The following is a 20,961-nucleotide window of genomic DNA, read 5'->3' on the forward strand; positions in this document are numbered from 1 at the left end:
TGTCTCGTAATCCTCCTCCATCTGCCTGATTCTCTCCATAAGCTCAGGAGAGGATGCAGGAGAGTGGTCCTCATGAAGCTCTTTATCTGGCGAGCATAAAACCTTAACCGCTCCTCCATCTCATCTGGCGTTGCCACAGAACACCGGGCTGGAGCGAGCAAAGACGGCATGGGCGGGGCTGCAGCAAGCCTGGGAGACAGTGCTGTGGCAGACGAAGATGCGGGATTACTCACTGCAGCCCTCACGTCAGCGGGCATGGGACCCACCTCCTCGCCGGCCAAAAAGCAGAAAGGCCCTCCTCGCTGATGTTTCATGCGGCGGGAGGACGTTGGCTTTGCTGCCGGATCTGGATGTGCAACCAGAGGAACAGGCATAGAACACGCTGAACCGTGTTGTAAATATGAATCTGAGAATATTATTTAATATTAATATTTTACCAAATAATATTCCGGTCTGTTAAGGATTGTCCTGTGAATACCAGCCCCATTACGGCGATGGTATTAGGACAGAATAGAAAGGTGTGAGACGAGCTCTGACATTATTGAACAGCATAAACTCTGCACACATATGGAATGAATTCACACAATTTCTTAAAATACAAGAATTTATTAACAAAAATAAGTCAACTCAAAGTCAAACATATTTCAATCAACAAACTCTTTACTATGCTAAAACAATCCAACTAAACTACCAAGCAGAATTAAAGAATAATGAAGACTAATGGGCTATGTACAATATAAACAAGTTGATTAAAGATTATTAGAAATCATGACCAAAAAGAGTGATGCAACATTACCATGCAATGTTTATGTTTGAGAACCAAGGATTATCTTGAAGAATCTGGAAGTGAAGTTAAGTTAGTTTTGGAACTAACTTAGAAAATAATCAGCAACCTTTAGACAACCCTTCACAATGCAAGATCAGATTAAATATTTTAATAAAATAATGTTTTAAATAATGATCTGCTGAATAAAACCAACCTCCTGGATTACTAATTCTCAACGGTGTCTAATTAGCTGCCTTCATTTATTAAAATAATATTTGAAGAAATATTATTGAGTATTTTGGAAAAGAGCCAAATCTTTCTGGAGAAATGGGGCTTAATGGTGTTTACTTAGTTATCAACTCTAGCAAATGATGTTCAGGGACTATTATTCACTAGCTTGAAAACTAACAACCTTTCTGTTGACTAGCCTTAATGCTAGCACACGTGGACTTACCGGCTGGCCGTTGGGCTAACAAAGAAGCTAGCTAAAGTGCTAAGCTAGAGATAGCTTAGCGCCAGAATCAACACATACCTTTAAAATACCAGGGTTAAAATGCATAAGCGCTGACGGCGCGTTATGAGCAATGTTCTGGTTAAAACCACCCTTTAAATAAAGTTTATCTTAGCTTTAAAACATACAAAGAACACGAACCGGCCTGGGTGCTACAAGTAGCATGCTAGCACCAAGATAGCCGAGTTCCACAAAACAAACTTCATAACATGAAAACGTTTAGATAATTTCATCCTAAACCAATCTGTTAATCTGCCCAAAACCCAAACTCTGAACCTGTTGAGGTTGTCCAAGGGCGAAGTTTGAAGAAGATATCCGTCGTGAACAAAGAGTTAGCTTCCCGCTAACTTCTTCAGTTTCCTCCGATCAGAAGGTGCGTTCGTTCTGTGAACAAAGGTTAGCTTCCCGCTAACTTCCTCAGTTTCTCCCGATCAGAAGGTGCGTTCGTTCTGTGAACAAAGGTTGGCTTCCCGCTAACTTCCTCAGTTTCTCCCGATCAGAAGGTGACCAGCTGTTCGTTACCGTAAACACGGTTGCGGCCGTCGTCTTTCCTCCAGACTCTGCTTGTCAAAACAGCTTCTCTCCTCTCGGAACACCGTTTGCTTCTGTGGGGCCTCGAAGAGAAAATGTAAGCAACTCTTACACCTTAATTTCTCCGTTCATGAATGAAAATACCAGATACACAGACAGTAATGCAAATGATCGGTGATCGGTCCTTGGATCCAGTTGAATTGATGTCCTTTTGCCAGCAAAAGACATTCAGCGCGCTGTGTTCCCTCCTGACCCGATGGTCATCGGTGCTTTTATTTGGGTATTGGCGCCACAGGAAGTCCGCAGTTACCCCATTTCCTGGCTGTGCTGGAAGAAGGTTAATGCACTTTATTTTGAAAGGTTCCAGGAAAGTATGTACCGGAGTTTTAGTGTTGAACACCCATGGCTGTGTGGTCCCAACAACCGCCTCATGCTCCATCTGCTCCAGAACTAGTGGAGAGGGCAGAACCTCCAGATCGGCCGGCAGATGTCTCAACGCTTCCTCCATCTGCTGCTGAACCCAGCGATCCCTGGTGCTTTCCTGCCTACTGTCCGCGAGGTCCATGTTAGGCGGAAACATTCTGTCAGGTGCGGTGTAACGGAGGACCCCGAATGCAGTCAAGTAGGCAGCATGATGGTATGTCAATAAACTGATTTAATAAATGAAACTTACTTCAGAAGGTGGTGGCAAATACAGGCATGGAAAGGCTTGGCATGAACAACAAGAACTGGCAGAAAACAAAGTGACATGATCTGAAATGTTTCCGCAAGGAATGAACAGAACAGAGGTGTACATATGGAGCAAGAACAAGGTGAGAAGAGGAGACTGATTTGCTTAGTGCAGGTGAACCGAATAAAGTTAATTGACAGACAGGACAGAACACAACATGAATGGAGCAAAACAGAAATTCAAGGATACAAAGTAATAGAAACATAACTAGAAAAACATTAAACTAAAGCATAACCAGATCCAAAAACCTAACTTGACAAAACATGAACTAGAAGACAAAAACTAAAACATGATCAGGAAAATAATAAACAGAAGCATGATTCAAAACCTCAACTGTGAGAAACATATGAGGAAAAACCCGCAACCAAAAACCAAACAACCCCCAATTCATAACAAATATTTTAATAAATAAAGGCAGCTAATTAAACACTGTTTAGAATTGGTCATCCAGTAGATTGGTTTTATTCAGCAAATCATTCTTTTAAATATTATTTTATTAAAATAATATTTGATCTGATCTTGCATTGTGAAGGGTTGTCTAAACGTTTGCTGATTATTTCCTAAGTTAGTTCCAAGACTAACTTAACTTCATTTCCGGATTCTTCAAGATAATCCTTGGTTCTCAAACATAAACATTGCATGGTAATGTTGCATCACTCTTTTGGTCATAATTTCCAATCATCTTTAATCAACTTGTTTATATTGTACATAACTCATTAGTCTTCTTTAATCTTTAATTCTGCTTAGTAGTTTAGTTGGATTGTTTTAGCATAGTAAAGAGTTTGTTGATTGAAATATGTTTGACTTTGAGTTGACTTATTTTTGTTAATAAATTCTTGTATTTTAAGAAATTGTGTGAATTCATTCCATGTGTGTGCAGAGTTTATGCTGTTCAATAATGTCAGAGCTTGGCTCACCCTTTTGATTTTGTCCTAATACCACCACCTTACTGGGCTGGTATTCACAGGACAACCCTTAACAGACCGAAATATAATTTAATAAAATATTAAAGTATTAATATTAAATAATATATTCATATTCATAATCACAAGTATCTCAAATCAGGACATCTCTAGTTTCAGATACCCACAATAAATGTTCATTGACGTGTGCCACCAATATTTTATTCCAGACTGTGGATGGAGGCACGAGGTTTACTGTGTGACTATCAGCTGTGCAAGAAGAACCAGACTGACCACACAAAGCTTGCCTTCTTACTGCAATTCCTGTTTCCAGAGGCTGGAGAAAGAAAGAAGCACATGATATCAGGCTCAGCAAATGTATCCGCTTTATATGAAAACAGTCATGAACTACACAATCTATCATGAGCCTGATAAACATTTTAAGTTCTAATTATTCTCTGACAATAAAACCATGTAGAAATCTCTTGAAGTTGAGATGAAATACAGCACGCAGCTACTCAGCAAGATGTTATTCAGTAAGTACATAGATCATAACGGTTTCATATTGTCTGTGTAGCTTTAGCTTTCTCAACCCCAGCAAGTTCATCCGCAGGGAAACCACCACAGAGAACAGCTCCACTTGTTCAGACAATCTGAAACTGCTAATGCCTGCCGTCTTTCCAGGAAAATATGGAGGTGTTTTTGAACCAGACCTCAAGTGAATATCCCTCTTTTCCACAGCTATTACACTGGCATTTTGTGCTTTCTCTTACAATATAGTCCTTCACCAGAGGATGAGCCAAACTCATACATGGGTGTCTACTGCCTCAAGGTTTGCTGGTCAAATGAAACAAACGTCAAGTAAGGAATGAAAACTTTGATGACCTGAAAACAGAAACACGCTGGTAATATACAAACTCCAAGAAAAGCTTCAATGGTTTTAAAGTACAGGTGAGAGCAGATATTTACATACACTGTATAAATAGACATGAGTATTTTCCTCTCACTGTCTGACTATAAATCAGACTAAACGTTTTCTGTTTTAGGTCAATTAGGATTACCAAAACAATGTCTTTTAGCTAAAAGCCAGAACTGAGAGAGATTAAAAAATATATATTTTTTATTGCTGGCTGAAGCTGATAAGAGAGTCATTATCCACAGTGAAACGAGTTCTGCAATGACTTGGGCTAAAGGGCCACTCAGAGAGGAAGAAGCCATTTTCCAAAATGCTAAATGGCTTCCTCCTTATCTAGTCCAAGGACTCCAAAGCACTTTATAGTACAATCACTCATTCAAACACTAGTAGTGGTAAGCTACACAACAACTGAGACGGATGGGGCAGGGATTTGAACCAGTAACCCACCAGTTGCAGGACAAACTCCTAGCATCTGAGCCACAATCGCCCAACATAAAAGACAGTTTATAGAGTGCCAATTCACTCAGGGTTTAAACACTCATTTTAGACATACACTATTGCCAAAAGTATTGGGTCACAGCACCAAATCAATGAATTCTGGTGTTCCAATCACTTCCATAGCTGCAGATGTATAAAGTCTGGTGTGGAGAAACCCGACTGGCTGGCTCGGAGTCCTAACCTCAACCTTCTTGAACACCTTTGGGATGAATTAGAGCAAAGGCTGCCATTCTGGTTTTCAAATCTAAGTAGGAACACACTCCTTAACCTTGTGGAAGATGTTTACAGAATAGCTAAAGTTGCTGTTGCTGGCAATATACTGTATATCCTGTGGTCTGATGCAACTGAAAAGTAAGTGTTTAGTCCAAAGACCATTTCTAAAGTTTGAGAAAAAGGGGGACGTTTGCAAGCCTGAGAACACCATCCAAACCGTGAAGTGTGGAGGTAGTACCATTATGTTGGGTGGGTGTTTTGCTGCAGGAGTGATTGGCGCATTTTACAAAATAGATGGCATCATGAGGAAAGAACATTATGAGGAAACATATAAGGAACATCTCAAGATATTATTCAGCAATTTAAAGCCTGAAAAGGTGTGTGGTACCAAGATGGCCTACAAACCTGACTCAGTTACACCAGTTATGTCAGTAGCAATGAGTCAAAATTCCAGCAAACTATTGTGAGAAGCTTGTAGAAGGATAATTAAAACGTTTGACCAAAGTTGTCCAGTTTAAAAGGCATTTCTACCAAATTCTAAAGGAGGTGTATGTAAACTTCAGAATCTTAAGAAAGTAAAGAAAAAAATCTCTGAAGAATTAATGCATCTCTGGCATTTCACAGATATTAATTTTGATAATCCTAATTTACCTAAACATGAACAATTTAATCAATTATAAAGACAGACAGTGAGAAAAGAAGCTTTTTGTCGGTTTATATTGTTTATGGTTTCAACTATGTGAAAAAATGTCTGTATGCATTGGAGCAAACAGGTAATTCAAAAACTAATTTCTGACACTCAAACAGCGCTAAAATAGGCAAATAGGGGAAAATGTATGTGATAAGAAAACCTTAGCACACAGAAAATATCATAGTCATAGTGGCAAGATGCAGCTGTCTTTTATACTACAATGTCCAAAAGTCTCATTAGTGGCTCATAAAAATGTGATAAATGAAAAAGACAAAAAAAAAAAAAATTATACACAAAATAGGTTTCGACATTATTAAAATGTTACATATGACCAGGGGGTGAAAAGTTATTTGCAAACGTGCAGCAGCTTGCAGCACTTATCTCTGCACTCCTTTCTGCCAAAAAAGGAAGAAGAATGGCCAGATGCCAAAATTAGAAGAGGGTGGAGCAGGCTGCTCTGCAGGGAGATCTGAATGTCAGTTATGAACTCAAGATGAAGTCTTTTTTAGGCATTTTCACTTCCTCTGCTCGGTCCTAGAATGTTTAGGGGCTCTTTTCGACAAAATTCATCTAATTATTCATTTTCAATTGAGTAAAAGGTAGCTCAAATCCAAACCAGTTATATAATAGCAGCAATATTGTTCATCCAGCTATTGTAGGTTTAATAGATAATGTATATAAACTCAATGTTTAAAAGAAAATGTGCATCTTTTTGTTGCAATAATTCATGAAAGGCAGCAGCACGGGTGTTTTTCTTTAAGTGGTTATCTTGTCTGTATTTCATAACCCACCTCCTGTATCTCTCTGCTCCATATGCTGCTTTGGGCTCTTAAAGTGTTCAATGAAAGCAGGATGATACCAGGCAATGATGACAGTGAACCACATGTGGTTTTAGGAGAAAAAGTGGTGAAACACATTTGGATGAACACACAATGGTGCACTAAGAAAAAAATAAGAGCAAACAGTTGAAAGATATTTTAAAAAGGATATAATTGTTTTTTAAAGAATGCATATAAGTAGAACAATTTTCCAACGAACTGAGCTGCAACTAAAAAAGGAAGCAAGGAGATGTAAATGCAGACAAATCAGAGACTAAACCTGTGCAACAAGGCAACACAGTAAGCATGTTTTAGGCTGGTTGCTTCCGTTTTCCACACATACAATTACAGACTGGTACTTATTTAAGCTGAAAGTGTTTCAGTTAGATTTAAGGATGTCCACAGTCTGGTCCCGGATCTGGGTTCCGATTATTCAACTTGTAAAAGGTGGGAATCAGAGACCATAACTAAACTCCTATAAGCTCCTAAAACTCCTATACATTTAGTTGTTCTTTTTAACTAATAAGTTGTGTGCACAGCTTGCCGAACTGTACAGGTCCTTCTCAAAATATTAGCATATTGTGATAAAGTTCATTATTTTCCATAATGTCATGATGAAAATTTAACATTCATATATTTTAGATTCATTGCACACTAACTGAAATATTTCAGGTCTTTTATTGTCTTAATATGGATGATTTTGGCATACAGCTCACGAAAACCCAAAATTCCTATCTCACAAAATTAGCATATTTCATCCGACCAATAAAAGAAAAGTGTTTTTAATACAAAAAACGTCAACCTTCAAATAATCATGTACAGTTATGCACTCAATACTTGGTTGGGAATCCATTTGCAGAAATGACTGCTTCAATGCGGCGTGGCATGGCGGCAATCAGCCTGTGGCACTGCTGAGGTCTTATGGAGGCCCAGGATGCTTCGATAGCGGCCTTTAGCTCATCCAGAGTGTTGGGTCTTGAGTCTCTCAACGTTCTCTTCACAATATCCCACAGATTCTCTATGGGGTTCAGGTCAGGAGAGTTGGCAGGCCAATTGGGCACAGTTATACCATGGTCAGTAAACCATTTACCAGTGGTTTTGGCACTGTGAGCAGGTGCCAGGTTGTGCTGAAAAATGAAATCTTCATCTCCATAAAGCTTTTCAGCAGATGGAAGCATGAAGTGCTCCAAAATCTCCTGATAGCTAGCTGCATTGACCCTGCCCTTGATAAAACACAGTGGACCAACACCAGCAGCTGACACGGCACCCCAGACCATCACTGACTGTGGGTACTTGACACTGGACTTCTGGCATTTTGGCATTTCCTTCTCCCCAATCTTCCTCCAGACTCTGGGACCTTGATTTCCGAATGACATGCAGAATTTGCTTTCATCCAAAAAAAGTACTTTGGACCACTGAGCAACAGTCCAGTGCTGCTTCTCTGTAGCTCAGGTCAGGCGCTTCTGCCGCTGTTTCTGGTTCAAAAGTGGCTTGACCTGGGGAATGCGGCACCTGTAGCCCATTTCCTGCACACGCCTGTGCACGGTGGCTCTGGATGTTTCTACTCCAGACTCAGTCCACTGCTTCCGCAGGTCCCCCAAGGTCTGGAATCGGCCCTTCTCCACAATCTTCCTCAGGGTCCAGTCACCTCTTCTCGTTGTGCAGCGTTTTCTGCCACACTTTTTCCTTCCCACAGACTTCCCACTGAGGTGCCTTGATACAGCACTCTGGGAACAGCCTATTCGTTCAGAAATTTCTTTGTGTCTTACCCTCTTGCTTGAGGGTGTCAATAGTGGCCTTCTGGACAGCAGTCAGGTTGGCAGTCTTACCCATGATTGGGGTTTTGAGTGATGAACCAGGCTGGGAGTTTTAAAGGCCTCAGGAATCTTTTCCAGGTGTTTAGAGTTAAGTCGTTGATTCAGATGATTAGGTTCATAGCTCGTTTAGAGACCCTTTTAATGATATGCTAATTTTGTGAGATAGGAATTTTGGGTTTTCATGAGCTGTATGCCAAAATCATCCGTATTAAGACAATAAAAGACCTGAAATATTTCAGTTAGTGTGCAATGAATCGAAAATATATGAATGTTAAATTTTCATCATGACATTATGGAAAATAATGAACTTTATCACAATATGCTAATATTTTGAGAAGGACCTGTATAAGTAGCCTTACATTTTGTTATTCTGATGAATCGGGATTTTCTGTAGCTATCTAATGGTGCGTTCACACCAAACGCAATTTCTGCGTTCAGGAGCGTTCACGGCGCGGCAAGCGAAGCGGGAGCGGCGCGATGGACGAGTTGAAAAATCTGAACTTTTTCCTAAATTCGCGTCACGTCAACCAATCAGGGACTGGATGTGGCTGTGATGTAGGGTGAAGGACCAAAGCGGAGAAGAAGCAGTTGTCAATGATGGAGGACCAGATCATAGTGGCGGTGTGCGGCAAGCCAGAGTTGTATGACTCAATTACTTTTACCGAGACAAGTACAGAAAGGACCTGGCCTGGTTATGTTTAGGCACAAATATCTTATATTTAGGAGATGTGGACATTAAAAATCAGCTGTTTTTTTTACTGAGCTGAGATTTATTTACTCACCGAAGACAGATGGACAGGCGTTCAGCAGCGGGGATACAGCGCCGGTAAACCACGGTGAAGTTAGTTTGAAGTTGGATGTTCAAGCTCCGCGGAGTTAGCGGCATCTAGCTCACGGTTGATCCGATTCAGGCACTCAGATTTTCCACGATTGTTTGGTTCGGAAACTTATTGACGGTCCCTAGTGAACCACCGCGCGTGAGAAGAGGAAGCAACAGAGAGCAGCTAGCCGAAATCTGGTGCCTGACTCGGATCGGCCGTGGGCTGGATGCCGCTGGCTCCGCGGAGATTGAGTGTCCGGTGTCCGGCTTCGGGCTGGCTTCACTGCGGTCGCCGGTAGTTGGCGTCCCGGAGGCCGATTTGTCTCCCAACGCGGGGCAGCAGATAGTCGAACTGGGTCCTGGATAGACAGAAGTACCGCTGAAATCGATTGTCATCCAGACGCAGCTCCTGGAGTAGGTGGTGGTAATCTCCGAACTGTTCCTGTCCCTGAAGAATCTGGTGAACCCAGGGACGTTGACGTCAGCGGCGTTTTTCGGCTCTCCACAGGTAAAACCCCGTGATTATCTGTCAAATCCATGTCCGCCATGTTCAGTTGAAACCAGCAAGCAGCAGATGGAAGCTCCTCCTATTTGATGACGCGGCGAAGCGTTGCCGCTTGTTGCCAAATGCCAACGCGGAGTCCACGCGGAAATGTGAAGCGGGCAAAAGCACACAAATGAGGCGAAAAATTCGCAGAAATCGCATTTGGTGTGAACGCACCATAAGGGCTTTTAAGCCTTTACAGTCACAGTTAAAGCGAGCCTGTATTGGTTAATGTGTCGTGTCCTGCTGTGGACAAACATCATGGGTGGTTCCAGACAGGGGCCAACAGAGGCCAGTGGCCCTGTAGAACTGTAGTTCTGGCCCCATGTCAAGAATATCTTTAGAAATAAACTACAAAGCCATGTTGCAGGAGATGGAACTGAATCGAGAGAGTTGTTTAAATATGCAGCCCCTGTTTCCTGAAGTAATATTCAAAGGTTCTGAAATTGTTAGAACTTGTTTCTTTGGGAAAGTTCAGGCTAATTTCAATGGAACAAGAGAATAATATTCTATTGTATTTGCTGTATGTTTTTTCTGCTTTTGTAATTCAGGTCTCTGTTGAAAAATATATTTTAAACCTTAATCACACTTTTACCTGAAGAAATAAAGGATATAAGCATAGACTAAAGTATAGAGATAAAAGACATTTGTTGCTGTCAAGTAAAATGGATGCTGCAGATAATGTGATTAGTGAGAGAGATAGGTGCTACAAATTCAACATACCATTGCCACCTGTAAACCATGTTATACAAATGCTACCTGCTATTTCACTGCACTTTAAAGCTACCAAGTTTTCAAACCTCTACATGGTAGTAATTTCATTAAAAGATTGGGAGTCTTAAATGAGTCAGTATTTGGGACAAGAGATTGGGACATGCTATAGTTACATCGTGACTTTTTTGGCTACTCAGCAATGCAGAATGCAAATAAGGCTAACACTTTTGAGACTTTATTTTGAAGTTTACATTAACAGTTTGTCAAGCCAAAATATAGTTCTATTTATCAGGTTTGAAAAACACATTGAATCCACGCCACAAGGTAACATAACCTGAAGTTACTTGTGTTTTCAAAGCCTACACCATCTTCTGTTAGTGGTTTTGCAAAACAGCTTGGAGCCATCTTTTTTATGGTTTGACCCTCTGCTGAAAAGAATCTTTTTTTGCATGCAGTGCACTTGTGTACCCGTCTACAGATGGGAAATGGAAATGTGAAACGTGAAAGCAGGGCTAAAGTGACTAAAGCATTTAACAAAGAAGACAAAGTCATTTCAAATTATCACCCTGATAGTCTGGGAAAGACAGCATGAGAACAACTGCAAGGAAAAAAAAGATTTTGAAAAAAAAAAAAAAAAAACACTTCTGTAATTGTGTCTTTTGGGGCATTTTTCATAGCTTACATCAGGGCAGAATACAGTTAGGTTGTGTGAACATAAGTCAGCAAATATTCTGAGACAGAATCAAATAAGATTATCTTAGAAAATACAGGAAACATCAGCGTCATATGACATCTCTCCCAACATCTCATCAAAACATCTCTAGCTCTAACAAAAAGGTGTAAAATCAGAAGATGGTTTACATAAGTGTGATTTGAGTTTCAGCTATATCAACACCTTGACTCAATGAAGAGAATTTGCTTCATCATTACCACATCCACATAGCTTCACAACGAGGTACGCTTCATCTTCTCAATGTAAAAAAATTAACCCTACACTAAGCCCAATGCGCAGTCTTTGTAAACACTGCAGTGCTCTGGTGATAAGGAACTTGTAGTATGTATCACACACAGGACTCAGGACCCAAAATTTCAGCCAGAGACACTAAGCAGCTTAAAAGATTTATTCTGGGTCTGGGAAACAGGAACACCAGAACCAGCCAGTGAGAAACCCGGAACCACTGAGGGCACAGAAGCAGGTTAGTGGCTTGAAAAAAGTTCTGACTAAAACATGAATCCAAAGCCACTAACCTTCTCAGGGTCCAAGAGGGGCGGGGACCAGGGAACAGCTCCACAGCAGGGTAATGGTCAGACCAGAAGCTGGGCGAGAACCAGGAAGTCCAAAACAGACCATTTGTCAGAGGACCAGGTGAACACAGGGAGTCCAGGCAGGAGGAGGTAAGGACTGGCTTAGGCTGACAAATCTAGGGCCGAGGCAGGCGCAGAAGTCGAGAGACAGAACCAGGCCAGAACGAGTGTCATCCCAAGAGGTCCAGGCAAAAGGGGTAATCAGGGGAGCAAGAACATGGTCAGAAGTCTTGGTCAGGCAGGAAAAAATGCTGGATATCTACTTGCTGGAATGCTTTCAAAAATCTGGCACTGTCTGCCTGTCAGCAGGCTGAATGTAAATGCTGGAGGACAGGTGAGTGGCATGCTGCTGATAGTGCAGCAGAGCAGGGGAAACAGGTGGAGCAGATGAGACTGATTGCAGACAGGGAGAGCAGAGGGGGAAACAGGCAGACGGGCCAGAATCATTACCGTATGTGAGAACAAATGGGAGTACCTGTTTATATGTGTACTGTGACACCATACAAATTACATAGTGCTGCAAAGCAAAAACTGAAAAAAATGACTCATTAGCAGCGCGGCTTGAAATGGCTGTTATACATTAACTTTACTATGCATTACATAACAATTGTGCTCACCAGATGGTTGGCAAAGTTATCCCAATATACTCCCTGCTCTACTTGTGGTATTGTGTTTCCATCAAAGGAAAAGCACCGCAGCATGAAACCCACCCCAGTGGAAAATCCTCAGGTGCACACTGAAAACTCAATAAATTTCCAGTTTGTTTTAAATCACATCGTTGTTCCAGTATGAGAAAAAGTCAGATATATGAACTCCCCTGTGGTAATCTTCTAATAAAGGTTGGTGGAGCTAGTAGGTGTCAGATTTAATAAACATAACCCCCTCTGACTTAAAATGAGAAAAACATTCTAAATCTTCTTATCAACTAAAATCTTTAACATTATGACAGCACCTTTGAGGGGAACATATAGTGTAGCCAGTTCCTCATTGACTAAATCATGTTCAACTGAACTAATACAACACAATGTGTCAGAACATAACTCACAGTTTTGAGAAAATGTCTTGACTTAATGTGTGTTGCTTGCATGAACCCAAACCTAAAAGACTAATACCAATTATACACGAAATGGAAACAGGAATATATTATTTGATCACGGATTCTGAACATTTAAAAAATGCACTGCTTTGCAAAAGTATTTATAAAATGTATTTTAATGGGATTTTATGTTTGAAACGAACACAATGTAGTAAATACTTATAAATTGAAAGAAAAAATATAAATGATTTTCAAGATTTATTACACATAAAAATCTCAAATCTGTGGTGTACATTTATTTTCAGACACTTTGATACTCCTAAATAAAATTCAGTGCACCCAATTACCTTAAGAAGTCACCTTTTTAGTAAATAGCTTATCATAGAGAACAGCAGACAGTACAAGGATAAATTAAGTTATGAAACAGTATCCCAGCTTTGAACATCTCACAAAGGAGTGTCCAACCCATCATCAGAAAATGAAAGGAGTATGGCACAACTGCAAACCTACCAAGTCGTGATGGTCCATCTAAACTGACAGATGTGACAAGGAGAGCTTTAATCAGAGAAACAGCCAAAAAAGTCCATGGTAACTCTGAGGTAGTTGTGGAGATCCACAGCTCAGGTGGGAGAATCTGTTGACTGCACTATTAGTTGTGCATCCCTCAAATCTGGCCTTTACAGAAGACTGGCAAGAAAAAGCCATTGTTAAAAGAAAAGAGTTGATTAGAAGATGGATAGAGCTAAATACTGGGCACTCCTGGAAGAAAACCTGTGTGAGGCAGCAAAAGACTTGAGACTGTGGTGGAGGTTTACTTTCTAGCAGGACAATGACCCTAAACATACACCCAGAGCTGCAATGGAATAGTTTAGATCAAAGTAGATACGAACATTTCTCCAAAGGTAATGAAAACAAGCTACACATCCTTCAACTGGGAAAACAGCTATGAACCATACTTCATTCTAACCAAAATATCCACTGATCTGAAACATTCAGCTTACATTTGTGGCGATTTTTTTAATGAATAAAATTGAAATCCACCTCAGATCTGCTTCTACATGCAGTTCAGAATCTAGAGCGAAGCAAAGTAAAGTTTTGTCCTCAAACTGAGTGGTTTTTGTTATGTGGGAGCAGTTTTGCAGATTACTTCCGTACTTCCCAATGTGCTGCGGAGGAAAGAAATTGGGTGTTTCTCTTCCTACTTTTCACATTGCATTAAATTCTTGGGAGAAATGTTAAAAGTCTGAGGGAACTTCTTTTTTTAAAGAGAGCAGGCTCCCAGAAACTATGAGCAAGCCTTACAATTCCTCTGCTTTTAATAACAAACAGAAGAAAAAGCTTTTATGTCTCAGCTTCAGAGGAAGGTTGGATGCTGTATAATTCCATAATTTGAGGGATTCATAAAAGATCCTCTATCATCTCCTTTTGCTTCCACTTAGGCTTTGGTTACAGGTTATAACATTTGTCTGAAACTCACTGAGCTGGGTGTCTCAACTTATTTAGCTTTCATTTCATTTATGACCCATGCATGTGTTAATTTGACATTATTTAGATTTCACATTTAGCCATTATATGTTGATTTTTATAAGATGCCAAAAATAATGTCAACACTATGGAGATCCTATAAGATGCTCTCACTGATCAACAGCTCATCTTTGTTAATAACACAACTTTTTAAAACAGTTTAATAGTAAAACAAACAAGCTCATTTCTTCCAAAATGACCCAAAAAAAGCAGCATTTTTAAATACTTTAACTTCTCCCATCAAGACTCTGTGATGTTATGCTTTTATTTCAGCTTCACTGTGGCAATGCACTTCAATGAGACAAAGATCTGGTTTTAAAGAGCAAGCTGCAGCCGAGATTTTAACAGTTTCTACCTCCATCCTGGGAGTGCGCCAGGAATCGTCCCCTCCTGATGTTTTTTCCCCTCCGCCTCGGTCTTCAGGAAAAAACTGCGAACAGCTTGAAAAGAAAGTACGGAGAAGCGAAGAACTGTAGCTCTGACTTTATATCTGGAGCCAAATCAGCCTCCTTGACTGAGAGGGAGGGGCGCCCAACTGTTTTAACGCGCACTGGACTCCCACTGCGAGTACTTTCAAATTAAAAGCTCCTACACTACAATATTATCACCAGCTCAAGCTGAGGGCGGAGGGAAAAAACAAGACTGAAAAAAACAAGCTATTAAATCAGTCAAGCGTTATATATAGAGCTCTTCACGCACCTAATGGGACAAAAGTGCTGTACAGGTGCATAAAATAAAAGAAATAAAAAGATGGAACAGGCAATAAAGTACCACATCTTCATTAGAACTAATAGAAGAGTTATAGAAGACAGAACTACTGCTCCGACCTATTTATCAAATTTAAAACCATAATAAAAAAAAAACACCCCAAATTCATAATAGCAGTGCAACAGGAGCAATTGAACTGCTACACTCTGTTAACAAATTACACTTCAGTCTTAAAACCAACAAAATTACGTAACATCTTGTATACATTTCATTTTTTTTTAGATTTCTGTTATTTCTAATTAGAAATCATGTAAGGTTTACTGCTACGAAGACACCTAAAGGGCAAAATCATCATATTTATATTAGAGTATAAAACATAAATCATAATTGCTGTATTTATTGTTTTTCAAAGCAAAGAGATATATTTTAAAAGCAGTTTTGACAAGAAAAAATCCTTTGTAGCCACATTTCTCTTAAAAACAAAATTTTTGTACAATTTATGGGTGACTATGCTCCATCTGGATCTGATGGGCTTAAGTTGCACATAGGCATCAGCAGGGTAATTTTCTTCCATGCCCCAGTAAGATTCCCCATTAAATATCAACAAAATGTTGTGGCCGTTAAACGGTGTCTAAAAATCCACTTTAAAAGATTTCAAGACTGCCCTAAAGGAAATTTTGCAAAGCATTTTACTGATTTTATTAATTAGATGACACTGTGAAACAAATGTAGGTTAAAAATGATTTATAAAAGTTCAGAACAGTTTAAAGGCTGTTTGTCAGCCAACATTTTATTCTTCCACAGGAATACCGTTTTATAAAATTTTGTTGTACTGAAGAAGACTTTAAGCCAGTGGTTTAGACTAATACATCGTCAGCGAATCAGGTAACGAAATTATCCCTCCTATTTTGATGTGCGGTCTAAATTATTTTGGGTGTGTCTGTTTTGCACATTTATACCAAAGCCAGACCATATCCATACTGGTAGTCTGGCTTTGTTTAAGTATGCCCAGTGTAGCTTGTGATTTAGGAATATACCCACATTGGACACTGTTTGCTGAAATAAAGATACATTTTAAATGACAACATGTCAGATGTGTGATCTCTTATGGAATGAGTGCTATTGACACAAAGGTTGAAGATACAAGAAACGTGGGTGAGTAGATAGATTAAGCAGGAAGTAGACGACCAGACCACCGAGGTGACCAAAGATGTTGTTTGTGAGCATAAAGTTTGTCAGGTAAGACAATGCTGTCAGCAACAGCAGTTTTTACTTTTTATGTGTCCTCTGTCAGTGTAAAACATATATGTATTTCTGCAAATCACATTAAATTAGTAACCGTTCTCGCACAACTTAACTAATTAGCTTCAGCCGCAACTTATTTTTTCTCTCTGTGTAGGCTACATGAAGGAGAGGGTGGTTGACTGCAGCTATAGTCTAATTACATACAGTATCATACATATCAGTATTCTAAATCCCCTTCCTCCCCAGATATGTAGCATTAGTTTGAAGTGACTTTTTAGAGCTAAACTATATACATCAGAGCAGTCAGACACGTTGCTGTATGGGAACTAACGGCAGAATTACAGTTTGAGTGGCGTGACACTCGGTGTCCTTGGAATATTGTTTTGACAGCACAGTGGTGCAGTTGAACCCTAATAACTAAAACACCGACTGATCCAGTTAATTTATGTCCCATCCATGTGTTAACGCTGTGCACATCAGAGTAACAATGCTGGTCAGAACTGGAGCAGAAATTACGTTCATCTGAATGCTGCCAACATTTTAGCCTTTTGAATTACAGCCCATCAGATCCAGACGGGACATAATCATCTGTATATGGTGAAAACTCTTTGTTTTTAAAAGAGCACTCATCCCCGTTGAACTTTACCGCATTTTGTTCACATTACAACCGCAAACTTTAATGTATTTTTTGGGGATTTTATGCAACACAAATTGTGATGAAAAAAAAAATTATGGTTTTAAAAAATGTTTAAGTCTGTGTGTTGTGTAGTTGTATCCATCCACTCTAATCTAGAGACTGAAACATAAACAAGATGCTGAACTTTTGCCAAATCTTTATTGTAAAATCTAGATCAACCTCAGGCAGAATGGGTAGAGAACATTTGTAAACATCAAATCTTGCTACAGATTCTTAATTGGATTTAGGTCTGGACTACGACTGGGCCACTCCAGCACATGAATGTCCTTTAAACCATTTCTTGGTTGCTCTAAATTTAGGGTCCTGCTAGAGGTGAACCTTTGCCTCATTCTCTGGTCTTTTGCAGCCTCTGTCAGGTTTTCCTCCAGAAATGCCCTGTATTTAGCTCTCTCTCTTCCTCATCAGCTCTGACCAGCTACCCTGTCCCTGCTGAATAAAACCATCCCCACATGCCACCTCCATGCTTCACAGTGGGGATTATGCAGTGCTGGGCCTCACATGGTTCTTTACCACATGCAGGATCTTTCAAAAATTTAAAATGGTTTCATCTGACCAGAGCACCTTCTTTTTCTACATACTTGCTATGGGGTTTGTGGCAAGCTGCAAATGGGATTTCTTGTGGCTCTCTTTAAACAATGTGGTTCTGCTTGCTGCTCTTCCATAAAGTCCAGAATTGTAGACTGTATGACTTGCAGTTGCCACAACAATAGATTGAGCTGTGGACATTTACAGCTCCTCCAGAGTTACTAGGTGTTTTGGCTTACGGAGCAGTACTCTGTGAGATGTTCAGAGCTTGGGATTATTTTCTAACCCAACCCTGCTTTAACTTCTCCACAAGTATCTGTGACTTGTCGTGTTCCTTGGTCTTTATGATGCTGTTTGTTCACTAATGCTCTCCAACTCCATAGAACAGTTGGATTTATAATGAGGATAAATTACACTCAGGTAGACTATTTATACCAATTAATTGACTGTATGTAGTTTTTTGCCTTGGATTTTATTTAAGGGTATCAGAGCAAAGAGGCATGAATACAATAGCATGCCACACTTCTTAGATGCGTAAAATGCACTGCTAAACGATCAATTAATTACATTATAGTTGTTATGTGACAAAATATGGAAAGGCTTAAGCGGTAAAACTATGTTTACAAGGCACTGAGTGCTTGAATGAATGGATTGTGGAGGCAGAGCTCCCTGGTCTAGAAACAAAGAAAGGGCAAAAAAACCTTATAACTGTGATATTCTTTCACTATTATTACACATTTGTTATGCCAGTTTAAGCTTTGCATTATGCTTTTTTGATACTTGTTTGTTTTATATTTAGCTGCTATTGGATTTTATTGAGATTTTAATGCAAAGAAGAAAAAAAGTGTATAAGCCTGCTTACTACTTGTAATATAATAAAGTAAATATTTTTTGGATTGGTGAAACAGACAAAAGCAAAGACTGCATAGTGACTTTTAGTTCAAAGTAAATTTTACACTTTTCAGCTTTTTTTTACTCATTCCCTTGTTGCAGAGTTCAGTGAGAGCTATTACATTTTGAAATGAATGACCTCACAGTCATTCTGGGGAGGGAAAAGCTTTTGGTTTGGAGAGAAGGACAAAGAAAAGGAGAAAGCAGCATAAAGCCAGAATAAGTAAAAACTAGTGAGAGTAAAGTACAGGCTCTATGGTTCTATGGGTGCTTTTTAAAGAACTGTCCCTCTCTAAATGTCACTTCAGCCTCACGCTGTCACGCTCAAGCCAGACGAAGCCAAACAGGAAAACAGTATGTGCTGATCATAATTTGCGGAAGTAGACTGGAAGGAGCAACTGATAAAGATGTCTTAAAGGGATAGATGGCAAAAATAATAATAATAATCTTTAAAGAACACTGTCTATATTTATTTTTGCTAATTTATTTTTTGATTGGGAACTAATCACTAATCATTTTTGAAATTTAAAATCCAAAATAATTGCAGCGTTTTTATGTAACTGCTGCAAATTGTGTCTCCCTCTGGTGGTAGGAAATATGACACTAATAAATGAAAGTAAAAGAAAATAAAAACTGTTAACCGCAGTGCCCAGCTTAAATATATTTCAAAGGAATATTTCAGGTTTTATCATGGGGAACAATCGCTACTGTTTATAGAAATCATTTTACCTATGTTTCATGCATCTCATTCAAAATCAAAGATCTATTTAAGCTTATTTATAGTAAAAACTGACCTTGGAGGTGGGTTAGGGTTATTATTGTTTCTTATTTATATAAATTTTTTTTTAGGTTTAGGTGACATTAAGATTTTTAGAAATATATATTTTCAGTACATTTTCAAGTGAAAAAAAAAAACTAAATAAACAAACTTTCTTGTACAGAACCACTGGTGCCACACTTATTGGCACGTTTGCTACTAATGCTAATATTATTAATAATAATAATAATAATAATAACATAATTTTTTGTTTGCCTATCTGAAACCGCCATTTTTATGTTATTTCAAAGAGTGATGCCTTTCACTCTAATGAGGTTCATCATGGCCTTTGTGGGTGAAACAGGCCCCCAGCATCACATAACCTCCATCATATTTAACAGTTGCAATTAGGGGCTTTTCACCAGTCATTCTCTTTTTTACAACAAGTCCACCTAAGTAATTTCTTGGTGAAAAGGCCAGTCCTAATCATGTGTTTCAGCCCTTGATCATCAATCATTGCCTTGCACCCTATGTTTCTATGGGATATGGCATCCCAACTGTTTTTATGGAGTTTGAGGATGATGACATGAAAGGCTTTCTAGACCTTAAAAATAGATTTTTTACTGAACACTTGGAAACATTGATTATAAAGTTGTTAAAAATTCTTAAAAATGTGATGAATTGTTGACGTACTCGTGAAGTAATTTTTGTGGTTCTGCCACTCCTAGGAAGGTTCACTGCTGTTCCATCTTTTCTTCATGTATGGATACTTTGGTTCCTTCAATTCCCAAAATCTTAGAAATGGCTTTTGAACCCTGTCCAGGCTGACATCAGTAAATTTGTTGCTCATCTGTTCTTTCATTTTTTTAGAACAGGGCTTGGTGTGTTCTGAGAGCTTGTGGCCTACTTCATGCAGTGAGTCAGGTTCTACTCAGGTAATTTCTTGGTTTTACAGGTCTGGCAGTAATCAGGCCTGAGTGTGACCTGTTAAATTAGACTCAGCTTTCCAGCAAATCTGGTTAATTACAGTTAATTCGTGATTTAACAAGTGGGGGAATGACTTTCAACATAGGGCCAGGTTGGCCTGAAAAGTTTTTTTCTTTCCTATAATAAATGAAATCATCATTTGAAAAATGCTTTGTTGTAAATGCTTTGCTCATCTTTGTCTAATAATGTTTCAAAGCCCTGTGTGTAGATCGAACAGCAATGCAAGCAGTGGGTAAAATGGCATGTTTTTCCTGACAAGTCATAAACTGTAAATGAAAGCAGAATCAAATGAGCTTCATGAACTTAAAGGAGTGTAGAAGGCTCCAGGGCAGGTGTGTCGACAAACCACTTGTAGCAGCTCTTCATTATCCGTAAAAAGCAAAGAACGCAGAGAGGGGTCATGCTGCTTGTTGATCATTCCCCTGGGTGAAAGTCTGCTGTGAGATATGAGCTTTAACAAGCTTCTTTGACTTCTCTGGCAAAGAGGTGGAATGACTCTGTCTAAAGAAAAACCCTTACAAAAGTGGATGAGCTCGCCCAGAGCAACTATGTCTCTTTCTTTTTGAGCAAACCAAGCACTGATGATTCATAGGCAAAATCCTGACAGGTCTTTACAAAGAGCAAGACGTATGACAGGCAGGACCTTAAAAGAGAAACTCTAAGGGTTGTGTCAAAACACATAATTCAAACATTACACTTCTATTAAGAGCAGATTTGATACTGAAATTTATAACTTAATAAATCATCTGTCCAAAGTGACGAGATGATGCAATTGTAGAAAAATAATCTTAAACCTCTTTAAAAAACACAGAGAG

At 39.3% G+C, this 20,961-nt stretch overlaps 1 protein-coding gene across 4 annotated transcripts in view; it reads right to left on the reverse strand.

Moving 5' to 3' along the window:
• zgc:153184 (uncharacterized protein LOC751652 homolog) overlaps positions 1–14,843 on the reverse strand; it is a 37,911-nt gene extending 23,068 nt beyond the window's left edge. For 2 of the 4 annotated variants that reach the window (XM_047392805.1, XM_047392804.1), the window contains exon 1: positions 11,720–12,199. Coding sequence is in view for 2 of the 4 variants with exons in the window: in XM_047392802.1 (XP_047248758.1) it covers positions 14,692–14,697 (6 nt within the window). In the remaining 2 variants the exon portion in view is untranslated. Of the gene's footprint in view, positions 1–11,719; positions 12,200–14,691 lie in introns of those variants that run through there. The other 2 variants (XM_047392802.1, XM_047392803.1) reach the window with 2 other exon arrangements.
• Between the last annotated feature and the right edge of the window lie 6,118 nt (positions 14,844–20,961).

The sequence above is a fragment of the Girardinichthys multiradiatus genome, chromosome 18 (genome assembly GCF_021462225.1).
Source record: "Girardinichthys multiradiatus isolate DD_20200921_A chromosome 18, DD_fGirMul_XY1, whole genome shotgun sequence".
Taxonomy (NCBI): domain Eukaryota; kingdom Metazoa; phylum Chordata; class Actinopteri; order Cyprinodontiformes; family Goodeidae; genus Girardinichthys; species Girardinichthys multiradiatus.